The sequence below is a fragment of the Lissotriton helveticus genome, chromosome 9 (genome assembly GCF_964261635.1).
Source record: "Lissotriton helveticus chromosome 9, aLisHel1.1, whole genome shotgun sequence".
Taxonomy (NCBI): Eukaryota; Metazoa; Chordata; class Amphibia; order Caudata; family Salamandridae; genus Lissotriton; species Lissotriton helveticus.
This window is the reverse complement of record NC_136070.1, coordinates 1119505512-1119519781: the sequence shown is the minus strand read 5'-3', so window position 1 is coordinate 1119519781 and position 14270 is coordinate 1119505512. Positions and strand designations below refer to the sequence as shown.

The 14270-nt window shown below is 45.6% G+C and overlaps 1 protein-coding gene across 2 annotated transcripts in view; it reads right to left on the bottom strand.

Annotated features, from left to right (window-relative positions):
• Positions 1–1436: 1436 nt before the first annotated feature.
• Positions 1437–14270, bottom strand: part of CEP15 (centrosomal protein 15) — a 97703-nt gene continuing 84869 nt past the window's right edge. For both annotated transcript variants that reach the window (XM_078661523.1, XM_078661524.1), the window contains one exon: positions 1437–1897. In XM_078661523.1, coding sequence (XP_078517649.1) covers positions 1679–1897 — 219 coding nt within the window. In that variant the 3' untranslated portion in view covers positions 1437–1678. The remainder of the gene's footprint in view (positions 1898–14270) is intronic.

The window sequence follows — 14270 nt, the reverse complement described above, 5'->3', positions numbered from 1 at the left end:
CCGTGCGGGAACACTCCACGCATGCGCGGTTCGGACGGCCCCGGCCATCCTCCACACACCCCCACCGTGATGTCTGACGGCCGGGGGTCGTCCGACGCACCGAAGCGGTTTTAAAAACACAAGTCAAACTAATAAAAAAATAAGAATCATTAAAAAGTTAAAACCAACAGAAAAAAAAGATAACAACAAAGCTGTTATAAAAGCAATTATAACTATGAATGATGACAAACCAAGCAGATCAGCTCATTTTATTTGGACTGCAAAAGAGTGGAAGGTTCAGCCGATTAGCACAAGCCATTACATTACTTGACAAGGGCCAAACTGGCTGGCGTCACTTAATAAAAGAAAACAGCACCTCAGTTAGGCCAGGTGTCTGTAAATGTGGATTGTTTACATAGGCATGTCTGTGGGCATCAAGTACAAAGGTAGGCCTGGGCGGTGAACTCTGCTCCGTTCAGGAGTTTGTGGAGTTTTATGCACTCTGCGCCCCGCAAAGCTTGTGGAGTGCAGAAAATTCCACTCCATGTAGTGCATCAGAGTTTTTTCCCCACTCACCAATGGTAAATTGGCGAGCGTGAGCTGCCGTTCGAGTAGAATTTCTACTCCAGCGGCAGAAAGATCAGCGCGAACGGGAGTTTGCGTTGTACTCCGTCACTTGCAGAACTCGGCTGAGTTTTTTGTCACTTTGCGGAGCTCCACGTAACTTCGCGGACTCCGCCTAGGCCTAGATAAAAGTATGCTTGTAGGCACATATTCAAGTAAGATGCATTGGAAGAGTGTCATTCCATGCCCCAGCCCGTATGTAGCAGTTGACAGCTGCAGACCAGTTTTCATTCATTGGTTGCTGTCTCTTTGTTGAAACTCCTTGGAGTGTCCAGTGGGATCTAATGCACCATGCTTACGTCATTAAAGCAGCTGCTTTTCAAGTAACCGTGTCCGAGTCACTTGCGAGGTAAACACTGCAGTGTGCGTATCTCTTCTTTTGTTAAAGGGGAATCAACAGTAGATTACATGTATCTTAACAGACAGACAAACATGAAGTGTCGCCACTCCTCCTCCTTGTTCATGCCACAGAAGCACCTTGCATTGTTATTCTCATTCAAACAGGACAACTACGAGGCCAGAAGGGGATGACTGGCTCTGGCCAGGGCAAACCTTTGAGCCTGACGGCTAGTCAAAAATCCAAAATAGGGACCGGCTTGACAAAACATTACGGATAGCCAACAGAACGACTTGTTCAAGCAAGATACACCATTTTAAAGTAGTCTTCCAGTTTTCCCTTTTTACTAATTTTACGAGGATACAGAAAACTAGAGATTTAAAAAATAGGTGTCCTCATTGACGTCATTCATGAATGCGTGCCCAGTATTTGTCCTGATTGACAGGGAGAGAGGGGAGATAGAAACGACTGATTCCACGTGTAAGTGTACATGTGTTTAAATTAAGATTTAAATATTTCTTTTGACAAAACTCATAATATAGGGACAAAGAAAGAGGTAAATGAAACAACATCCCTACCAACATCGCAACAAACACCTCCAAATCCAATTGTCTGAAATAAGCAGTGTTCGCAATGCCATCTAAAATCTATATTATACTGAAATCCAATAATATACAGAACATAGCAACGTGGAGAAACAGAACAAGTGAAACAAGAACTTGAGTATCACGGGTGCGTTTAATGGCCTGAGCCTTTATTGTGGAGGAGTTTGCCCTTTGAATCCAGTCCAGGGGGTGACCGTTCTTTGTATTTTGTCGTCTGTATTTCTTTTTGGTGGGTATCTTGTTTCCGCACTGCGTGTTTCTGTTTTCCAGCACCCACGGGAGAGTGTGCTCTTCCAAGAAGAAAGTGTTCCCATCTAGGAATACTTTCTTCAATTGATGCCCAATAACAGGTCTAAAAAAGAACGAAAACAATTTTATGTGACCTGAGACAGAATATATACATTGACACACTCAAACTAAAATCCCCGTGGTCTCTAAAAATTACCTTTGGTTCATATAGTGGCTGAAAACTAAGACAGTTTTCAAGTTATGATGTTGGTTTGCATACTTTGAGTTAGGACGCCCTCTTGTGGGGATTGACCTAAAATGCATATTTTCACTTTAAACGTAATCATTTACTAGGTATTACTCTGGCTTTGTTAAATCTGCACTTGGCACAAAAGTAAAGCAGCGCACTGAATGATAAGACTGTATTCGAATTCTAAATAATACTCTAAGGATAACCTTTCGAGTATCAGACAGAAAAGCCTATCACGCAACGTGAGCCAATTCCCAAACGTGATGCATTGAGATTCATTTTGCTGTCATGCACACATCTCGAATATTTTCTGAAAGCCATTTTCGAAGCATTTACTAAAGACAAAGATAAGATTTTTCAGGCTTAAACTACTTTGACTGTAAACATTTTCCAATCGACCTCTAAACGACCGTAAACAAAAAAACACAAAGGCTTGACTAGGCAGGTGTGTTCTGGTATAGGTATGTTCGCACTTTCTTTTTTTCCGTGGACAATGAAACCTTTTCTCCATTTCAGATTGCTTTTAATCCACCACACAGTGAGGACCGATTGCCTTTTTTTCAGAAGAAGAATAAAAGTAAACGCTCGCATACACTGCTGGCTGAACTTTCTCTCACCCTGTACAACAAACACCGATTACAGTGAAGGCCTTAATGTGCTTGCGGTTTATAGAAAAAAACACGTCATTCAAACAAACGGAGACATCGAATACCACTTGTAGCGTATTACTCGCCTTCCTCTCATAAATAACCCACTTCTTACAGGTATGGAATGGTTGCAACAAGAAAATAACCACAAAATGAGCGGGAAAGAGAACTGCTAAAAAAACGCGAGGTGGCATCGAATAGTTTTCCTATAAAGTCGGCCCAAAAACAAGATCATCGAGGACCATTTCTGGATGAATCGAAAACAGAATATAAATACAACCAATTTTTCAAATCAAGCTTGTATTAGTCTGAACATAAGTGGTTTATTGTAGCATGTTACTTAAATGTAGGATGAATAATTTAAGTCCCCGAGTGATCAATAGAGTCAATCTTTTGAGATTTTCAGGCACCTCCAGTAAGTATTCTGTCATAATCATCAATTTATTTTATTTCTACCAACCTTCATAAAAACAAATGTTTAAATACATGATAATATATACAATAAAAATGTAATTCCACCCTGGCCACTAACCAAATTCATAAAGCACACTTACAAACAGAATACAAACTCGGTTAATTTACAACTCATAACAGTGTTTACCAAACACTACATGGTCTAGCTTAACCCAAGATTTTACCTGAAGAGCTTACATTGAACATTTGGAAAAAATGCGTAAGAAAACTCATGGTTTAATAAACTCCCAAATGTAGATCTGCAGTTTTAAATCCCCTCCGAGACCAATGTCTGACATAAAACCTTGTGCCTTTGCACAGAAAACAATTGACAGAAATGTGTGGAAGATTGAATGCGTGTGGCCGAAGGTCAGCATATAAACCATATATTTTGGGTGCTGATTTTTGGTCATTTAGGCATGCCGTTCACTCATCACGTCACAAAGCAGGTTATTAAAACCACCCAGGGGAGCTCATAAGTCAGTCAAGATATGGCTCTGTATTACTGCAACCTTTTATCAGGACAGAAGTGTTCGCTGCTGCTTGTGACAGCTCCAGATATCCTCTTTCTAATGAACATGAGACCAGTGCTTATTGGTAAAAAACAAGTTACATACCTGTAAACGGTGGTTCTCTAATATTGATATCTTTTGTAAATTCACGTGCTTGAATCTTGCCCGTCGTCATGGTGGGAGCCCCACATTAACAGTAAAATAGCAGTATTAAAGCTTTTCACTTGCCATAGAAATTCAATAACCTTTATCAACCTATTATCATTGTTTTAAAACATCCAAACTTCAGCCAATCAGAGCGGAGATCATACAGTCTGCATCCCCTGCAGGGCTACCATACCTCAGATTTCGAGGACAAACACAATTAGAGGAACAATAGAGGTACGGAGGGTGCACCTGAAAGGGGAGGTGGGTGGGGCGCACGTGAATCAATAAAAGATACTAATACTGGAGAACAACAGTGTACAGATAAGTAACTTGTTTTTTTCCAGTATTATATCTTTTGTGGTTTCACATGCTTGAATCAGAATAGTAAGCAGTCTTCAAAAGTCAGCGGCAGCAGGTAAGGTGAACCATCCCACCATGTGACCCAAAGTAGAAAAAATAAACAATAGTCATAAAGTGTAGCCATTATATACACACACACACTCATAAAGTGTAGCCATTATATATATATATATATATATATATATATATATATATATATATACACATACACACACACACAAAAGGTATTCGAAAGGTATTAATCACTGATCATAAAATAATTGTATATGAAAAACTGACACTAAGAAGTTCATATCTTATGCAAACAGACGTCACAGAGCAGCTTGTCCAACTACTACATCCGCCTTCTGGCATGCGTCCAGACAGTAATGCTTCATGAAGCTATGGACGTTCGTCCATGACGCCGTCCAACAGATGTCAGGTAAGGACACTCCAGCAAACAGGGGAGAGGAAGCTGCCACCTTGCGTGTGGAATGAGCTGTGACCTTGGTAGCTAGAGGGCGGCCAGCCCTCACATGACGGAAGAGTAGTGTCGATGAGACCCAGCAAGCAATTGATGCCCGCGTCAAAGCCCGAACCTTCCTGGGGGACGAGAAGGCGATGAGCAACTGAGTAGATTTTCGGAAAGACTGAATCCTTTGCAAGTAGATCTTTAAGCAGCGTTTAATGTCCAGTGAATGGATTGGTCTTTCAGCCAGCGAAGATGGAGCAGGAAAGAAGGAGGGCAGAATCAGTAGTTCATTTAGATGAAACGTGGAAGGTAGCTTAGGAATAAAAGAAGTATTGGTACGAAGAATTAGTCTGTCACGATGAAACTGTAGATAAGGCTCTCTTGCAGTAAAGGAATGGATTTTACTAATGTGTCTAGCCGACGTGATGGCCAACAGGAAAGCAACTTTACACAAAAGGAATTTTAAATCATATTTGTGTATTCGTTCAAAGGGAGACCTCAAAAGCCGTGACAGGACAAGGATTAGTTTCCATAGTACTCGAGTCTTATCGGTGGGTAGGCCCCGAACTCGTTAACCAGCCTGTTAGACCACAAGGACAAGTGACCAGAACGTCGTCTGTATCTGGATATTGCCAGGTGCACCCTGATGGACGTATGTGCTAGGCCAGACTTGGTGAGAGGCAACAGATAGGGAAACACGTCTTCAGGAGGCAATGAGAGAGGGTCAAAAGAGTGCTCGGCACACCATGAGCAAAATCGTTTCCATTTAGCCGAGTAGCACTTGAGCATAGAAGGAGCTCAGGCTTTCTGCAGTATTCTTTTGACATTCTTCAGAAATTGCACTCCGAATTCCTCGTGATGAGGAGCCAAGCAGAAAAGTGAATCGTGTGAATTTGTGGATGAACTACTTGGCCCTTATTCATGGAAATGAGAGTCTTCTTTGGCTGGAAAAGGATCGGAGAGGACCCTGATAGGTGATACAGCTCTGTGTACCAGTACTGCAGTACCCACGCTGGTGCAATAAGGATGATGCAGCAGCACTCCTGTTTGATCTTTTGCAGAACCTTTGGAATGAGAGGAAAGGGAGGAAATGAATAAGCAAATGTTCCATCCCAAGAGAAATTGAAGGCATTTTCTATAGAGCCTGGCTGAGGAAATCAGCTGGCATAGAACCTGCATTTTATGTTGAGAGACATAGTGTATAGATCTAGGGTTGGAAACCCCCAACAGCCAAAAACCCTTTGCAGCTAATACTAGTTATGCTACCACTCATGACATTGTTTGGTGTCTCTGCTGAAGGAGTAGCCCATTTGTTTTTGAGTCCTGGTACATGTTGAACCTGTATTGTTATCACATGGGCTATTAGCCATTTGCAGATCTGCTGAGCCAGGACTGAGAGGGCATGTGATATTGTCCCACCTTGTTTCAGCATATTGAACATGATGGTGGTGTTGTCCGTGCGAACGAGGATATACAATTTCCTGATCCTTGGCAGGAAAGCCTGGAGGCCTAGTTGCTTTTAGCTATATGACACTGCGCTTCCTAAGGTGACCACTTTCTGTGAATCTGTAACGCCTGTAGGTGGGCTCCCCACCATTCCATGGAAGTGCCCAACGTCATTGACAACTTCGGTTTTGTCGTAAGGAAGGATAGACCTTGAGAAAGTTTGTCTCTGACTACCCACCCGGACATCACTGAGGTCATCTCTGGTGTGATTAAAACAATGTCGTTTAAGAAGCCCCACAATTGAGTTTATTGGGCATCGAGCCGCTCGTGATAAGGTCTTATCCATAGGCGACATCGTGGGACCAGCGGGATTGCAGGATGCCATCATCCCTAGCATTGATTTGTTTGTCCTTACTGAAACGCACTTTTTGGCGGATAGGTATTGCACTGTCCTCTGGTGCCACAAAATCCTTTCTCTTGTTGAGGAGGCCTATGAAAGCGTGGTATCCAGAATTGCTCCTAGGAACACCAGTGACCTGGAAGGAATGAGAGAGGACTTTTCCCCATTGAGTTTGAGACCTAGAGAGAAAAAGAGCTGAACACATGCCTCTGTAGATCTTATGGCATCTCGGAAGGATGGAGCTTTGACCAACCAGTCATCTAGGTAAGAGAATACCTGGTGACCGGATCACTGGGGAAAAGCCACCACTGGCGCCAAGCACTTGGTGAGGGCTCTTGGGGCTGACTTTAACCCGTAGGGCAGCACTTTGAATTGGTAATAGCACCCTGCCACCTCGAACCTGAGAAAACATCAGGGCTTTGGATGTAAGGGAATATGGAAATATGCACCCAAAAGATCGAGGGAGGACATATAACCCCCCACCTCCATGAAAAGCAAAATCTCCTGGAGCGACAACAACCTGATGGGTGGACTTTTGAAGAATTTGGCAGCAACTGGCGGTCCATTATTTGCCTCGATTTTCCTATATTTTTCTTTATTAAAAAAGAAATGAGATTAGAAACCTAGATTGTGCTGACTGCGCGGCACTTCTTCAATTGCCTGCTTGGAGAGGAGCAATCTGTTTTCCCTCTTGAGAACTGCCAGAGGACGATGAGAGGTTCTTTGCAGGGGTAAATCCATAGGCTGTCAAACAAAATTCCAGGGTGTAACTACGGTGGAATATGTCTAACACCCATTTCTCGGAAGATAGGAGCCTCCACTGAGTGAAAAATTTGGAGCAAGCAGGCCCAATTGAAGTGGGACTTCAGTAACTGGGGCTTGTGAATCCTCATTGCCTCTTGTTGGCGTCATGAGCTCTTCCTTCCGATGCTGGACACCGATATGCCGATGCTCTAGAATTGGCTGTTGTGGAGGTTCATTGAAAGGGCTGTGTAGAATACTGCGATCGAAATCCCTGCTGGTAATAGGGTTGAAAATGCTGCTTGAGAGGAGGTCGAGAGAGATATTTACCTCTACCTCTTCCGCGAAAAGAAGAAAACTTATTTTGCTGCAAATTTGTCAGCGATTTAGCTGTGTCCGTGTCTGACTTTATCAACTGCAGCGTGTCATCCACTTGTTTGCCAAAAATGAATTTGCAGTTGATCAGCAAATCCAACACCTTGGCCTCAACCTCAGGGCGGAATGTTGTAGCCTTTAGCCACCCCTGCCATCTCAACACCGCCACTCCCGTCATCTGTCTGCAGTCGGTCGATGAAATGTCTAGAGCCACATCAATGATCTCGGAAGCAGATCTCTCCCACTCCCATAGAACATCCTTTGCCTCCTTCTTCTTGTCCTCAGGAAGATATTCCAACAAGAAAGAGATGTCGGAACACATCTGTCGGTCATATCTCCAGAGGATAGCTATGGCGTTGGAGGCTCTACTAGCGGTGGCTGCCAATGTGGAGAACCTTTTGCCGATGTTGCCCAGACGGCGCCCTTCCTTGTCAGGTGGAGCTGCGCATGGAGAAAAAGGATTTTTAGATCTTCTTTAAGATGCTTGCATGATAACTGATTCAGGCCAAGGATGACCAATAAGACATGCAGAAGAGTCTTCGGGTGCCCTGTATTTTTTATCTAGTTTCAGTACCACTGTAGGAATAGATGCTGGTGTCTGGGTGAGAATGGAGTGAATGTAAGTATCAGTAAAGAAATGTCCATAAGTTACTGTCACCTATTACTTGTCACATTGCAAGTAAGTTAGGGAGGTCCATTTTGAAAACATATATGCTGCCCCATCCTCAAGATGTATTATTTGAAGTAGATAGTTATAAACTGTGCGGCTTTCAGTCATCCTTAAGTGAAGTGAAATACGCTGTAAACCAAAGTGTCAGTGGTAAGAAACCTGGCCCCGATGGCCTCCCAATTGATTTGATAAAATGTAACACTGACTTTTGGGTTCCACTATCAACAAATGTTTTTAACAACTTAGCCCATTTTTCAGGGCCTGTCAGCTGGTCAACATCTATTATAGTTCGTTTTGTTAAAAAAAAGGGATTGGTTACTCCCTGGATGTTAAAGGCCCATGTCCTTAATTGATTCTACGTCTAAAATTCTTGGGAGGGTAATTTATAAAAGAGTCAGGGATTGGCCCACAAAGAGTTCATTTTATATCCCTGTCAGTACGGGTTCAGGAATAAAATCGGGACGGTCGAGCAATGTTTGAATCTTAACCTGGTCCTGGGCAAATATACTGTAGCCAAACTAACTCCCCTTTATTTGGCATTCATGGACCTGACCTCAGCATTTGACAGTGTCAACAGATCGAAATTATGGCAAATGCTTTTTTTCATGTTCTGGATTAAGCACTTGTGCACTTTATTGCATTTTTGCACAATCACATGAAAGTCAGGGTTAGAATTAGCATGCAGTGTGAGGTTTCTGAAGATATAGACATTCATTGTGGGGTGCATCAGGGGTGCATGTTAGCCCCTCTTTTGTTTATTTGAAATATTAATTAGCTCTATCCCTTTCTAACAAAAATTACTTCTGATGTACCACAAACCAAAGTCAAACGATTACCCACACTCCTTTATGTGGACAACGCAGTGCTTATGGAACATACACCAAAACCTCTGCTTCTGTTGGTGCTTGGATTGGAGGACTTTATGGCTGCATTAGATTTACGCACAAACTTTGCAAAAATCACACATTATGTCATTGGGCCCAAAGTGTAAACAGCAAACTATTTTATCCGTTTGCATCAATTGTTTGAGCAGCACTAGCACTTTTTCTTTTCTAGGGGTCATCTTTTCCGCCAGAGGGCCGTGAACTGTATTTGCATTCTTGTCTGTTTTAATTGTATTTTCGTTTCGTTTCTGTATTGTATTTTCAGGCGCTTCTGCCCTCTGTGCCCCCCCCGCTCCCCGCCGCTGCTCCCCCGCGGCCCGCCCCCTTTTTTTCTTCTGTACCCCCTGCCACTTGCCCATTGGCCGCTCCGCTCCCGCCTCCCAGCTGCTCCTCCCTCCCACTTCGCCTCTTATGGAGGCCGCACGGCGGCCGCGTGCAGCTGGCGCGCCAAAGGCAAGCCCGTCTGCGCCCTTCCGCGCCTGGACCGCGCCCAGCGCCAGAACCCCTGGCCCCCGCCAAAGCAAAGCTACCCGACTGAGATACGACTCCGCCGCCGTCAACGCACTCAACACCGGACGACCACCCGCCTGCCACCAAGCCACCCCAAAGCAAACCCACGGACCCTTCACCTGCCAAGCCTGCAAATTCACCTGCCTCCAAACCTGCAGATCTCCCACCGGACCTAACACCGACAACAACCACCTCAAGTGCATCCTCCTCAACACCCGCTCCGTCCACAAGCACGCCGTCAAACTCTGGGACCTCCTCGACACAACGGCACCAGACGTGGCCTTCCACACGGAAACCTGGATGAACGCCTCATCGGCCCCCAAAATCGCCATAGCCATCCCGGACGGCTACAAAATTACCCGGAAGGACCGCGTCAACCAAACCGGAGGAGGAATCGACATCATCTACAGAAACACCATCAACATCACGACCAACGACGAAGACACACTCTCTGCCGCCGAACACCTACACTTCCAGATTCACACCGACCCCAAGACCACCCTTAGAGGAACACTCAACTACAGACCCCCGGGCCCGCGCACACAATTCAGCAAAACCATAGCCGACTTCATCAGCCCGCACACCCTAGCCTCACCAGAATACATCCTCCTAGGGGACCTGAACTTCCACCTGGAGAAAAACAACGACAACAACACCACCACCCTGCTCGACAACGTCGCCAACCTCGGACTCAAGCAACCGGTGAACACCCCCACCCACCTAGCTGGCCACACCCTCGACCCCATCTTCTCCGCCAGCAACCACGTCTCCTTCAGCCACTCCACTGAGCTACACTGGACCGACCACAGATGTATCCACTTCACCTTCAAAAAGACTACATCTCACCTCCACACGCAACAAATCCCACGCAGATGCTGGAGCAAAATCACCACCGACCAGCTCCTCTCATCACTGAGCCAGAACCCGCCAGCCGACACCACGGACACCAACAACGCAGCCCACAACCTCGCACAGTGGATCACCAATTGCGCCGACGACCTCGCTCCACTGAAGAACCCCCCAGGCGAGTCCCGCAACAGGAAATCCTCATGGTTCACAGACGCCCTCAAAATCTTAAAGAAATCCTGCCGAACCATCGAAAAAACCTGGCGCCACGATCAGACTACCGAAAACATGACTGCCCTCAAGAACGCCACTCGCGAACACCACCAGTGGATCCGCACCACCAAAAGGGCATCGTTCAAAGAGCAGCTAGACAGCAACACCCATAACAGCAAGGAACTCTTCAGCATTGTCAAAGAGCTCTCCAACCCCAGCGCCAGCAACAACGACATCACACCATCACAAGACCTCTGCAACTCCCTCGCCTTGTTCTTCCACCGCAAAATCGCAGACATACACGACAGCTTAGGACCCCAGACTCCGCCTCCAGCCACCATCCTCAGCACCTGGACCCCCATCAGCACTGAAGACACCACACACGTCATGAACACCATCCACTCTGGCTCCCCCTCTGACCCTTGCCCCCATCACATCTTCAACAAAGCCGACATCATCATCGCACCCCACCTCCGGCACATCATAAACAACTCCTTCATGTCAGCCACCTTCCCTGAGAGCTGGAAGCACGCAGAAACCAACGCCCTTCTGAAAAAACCCACAGCGGACCCCAAAGACCTCAAGAACTTCCGCCCCCTCTCTCTTCTTCCCTTCCCGGCTAAAGTCACCGAGAAGACCGTCAATAAACAGCTGACTACTTTCCTCGAGGCAAACAACTCGCTCGATCCGTCCCAGTCCAGATTTCGAGCTAACCACAGCACCGAGACGGCCCTCATCGCGGCCACCGACGACATCAGGACCTTAATGGACAACGGAGAAACTACCGCTCTCATCCTCCTAGACCTCTCGGCTGCCTTCGACACCGTATGTTACCGCACCCTGATAATCCGCCTCTTCAACACAGGGATCCAAGGAAAGGCGCTGTACTGGATCACCTCGTTCCTCTCCGACAGAACCCAGAGAGTCCGCCTACCCCCTTTCTGTTCAGCGGCCACCGAGATAATCTGCGGCGTACCCAAAGGCTCCTCGCTCAGCCCAACCCTCTTCAATATCTACATGAGCCCCCTCGCCGCCATCGCACGCAAACACAACATCAACATCATCTCCTATGCCGACGACACCCAACTGATACTCTCCCTAACCAAAGACCCAGCCACCGCCAAAACCAACCTCCAGGAAGGAATGAAAGACGTCGCACAAGGGATGAAACTCAGTCGCCTAAAGCTGAACGCAGACAAGACGGAGGTCCTCATCCTCGGACAATCCCCTTCCGCCTGGGACGACACCTGGTGGCCCACAGCGCTGGGCTCCGCACCAAAACCCACGGACCATGCACGCAACCTGGGATTCATCCTGGACTCCTCCCTCACTATGACCAAGCAAGTCTCGTCTCGTCATCTTGCTTCAACACCCTGCACATGCTCCGTAAAATCTTTCAGTGGATCCCCACCGAAACCAGAAAACCGTCACTCAGGCCCTCGTCACCAGTCGACTGGACTACGGAAACGCCCTATACGCAGGAACCACAGCCAAACTTCAGAAACGACTCCAGCGCATACAGAACGCCTCCGCACGACTCATCCTCGACATCCCCCGCCACAGCCACATATCCGCCCACCTGAGAAACCTGCACTGGCTCCCCGTCAGCAAGAGGATCACATTCAGGCTCCTCACCCATGCACACACAGCACTCCACGACAATGGCCCAGAATACCTTAATAACCGCCTCTCGTTCTACACCCCCACTCGCCAGCTACGCTCTGCCAGCCTAGTCCCATGGATCCGCAGAACCACCACCGGAGGAAGATCGTTCTCCTACTTGGCAGCCAAAACATGGAACTCCCTCCCCACACACCTACGACTGACGAGGACCACCTCACCTTCAGGATACACCTCAAGACCTGGCTTTTCGAGCAGTAGCGACACCCCCCCCTCCAGCGCCTTGAGACCCTCATGGGTGAGTAGCGTGCTCTATAAATGTTCTGATTGATTGATTGATTGAACCCCAAACATTGCGCAGCGTAGGATAAAACTGTCTGGGGCAATTCATTCTCTATGCAGTCTTCCGCAACCAATGGAGGGCAGTTCTCTTACCCCTTTGTTACAGATATACAAGTCGCAATGCATTTCTATTGCAATGTGTGGCACTGAAGTGTGGGGCATTTTGCAATGTGAGACTATTCAGATCAAAGAGAACTGGTTTTGTAGGAAACTCTTTTCAGCCTCTATATCTTCTTCTCACTTTGTTTGCCACAAAGAGCTTGGATTGCCTTATATAGTAGATCTCAACAAAGTACGGCCCCCTTTCCTTATGACTCAAATGGAAAAATGAGGAGGCTTCTCTGTCAAGAGAAATTAAAATGTATTATCTGTCTTGTGACAGTGGTCTTCAAATCCCTTGGCTGGTTTAATCTGAATATTGTAAAATCAGTCCACAACAAGGTTTTACAGCCCCAGCAACTTGCAACAGTCTAAACAAGAGGAACGTTCAACAAGCACTGCTCAACTATGAGCATTTATAGAAGATTAGGGAAGCTGAAGGGAAAATCAATATTTCCTCCTACCTCAGTCAGTTTCCTGAAGATTGCCACACTTACTATCTTTAGCGCCCAAAGGGACGGTAGGAATGCTCACTACTTTTCTGTTTTAGAACTGACACAGTAACATTTATTATGCTTCCCATTGAGTTTTAAGAGGAATCTTGATCCCTGTCCTTGTGACGAAAAGCTAAGTCAATCGGTGCTGCACTTTACTTTCTTTTGTAGATTTTATGAAAGATACACAAGACACTTTTTAATCCCGTTTAAAAAAATAAGTATCATAACATTAAACAGAGTAGGGTAGCTTTTGAATTATTATTACAACTGTCTGATGATAATGTTATTTTGCACATTGACTCTTTTTTAAGATCGGCTGTACGTGCCCTTAATTCCATGCATGTATGATAACGCTGTTATTATGGTCATATTTTATTCATTTTAATTGCTGTTTTTTAAAAATCATTTTTAACTATTCATTGTTTTTATTCACTGTTTTATTGTCCTTGATGTGTATGTTACTTTTATGGGTGCTTTTGCATCCGCATAAAGTTCGAATTGAATTGAGATGTCCATGCAAATGAAATAGTGTAAAGGAACTGCAACAGCCACACGTGTCCGCACATTTGAATCTACAGCACTGTAAGCCACAAACTGATGCTTACAGGGTAAATAACACATTCAGTTTGAGGCACACGTCGCTGTAGATAAATATGCACTTCATAGACTGTAAAGCAGTCCCGGTGTGTAGTATGTGGGCGTTGCAGTTGATTGAAAGAGAGTACGTAGCACTGCCTGTCCTACATTGGCTTGTTAGTGTGCTATACATCCACACAATAATGTTTGGTGAAAGTGTGTGGTGTAGAACATGTAGCTGTCTTACAAATATTAGCTATTGGGATATTGCCCAGAAAATCCTATTTTATGGGTAGAGCGTGCCCTAGGAGGTGTAGACAAAGTCTTTTGAGCTTTGGCATAACATGTCTGAATACATTTAATTATCCATCTAGAAATGCCTGACTTAGATAAGGCACTGAGAGAGAGGGGCCCCAGTAAGTACACACAAACTTATTAATCAAATGACAATATAAATA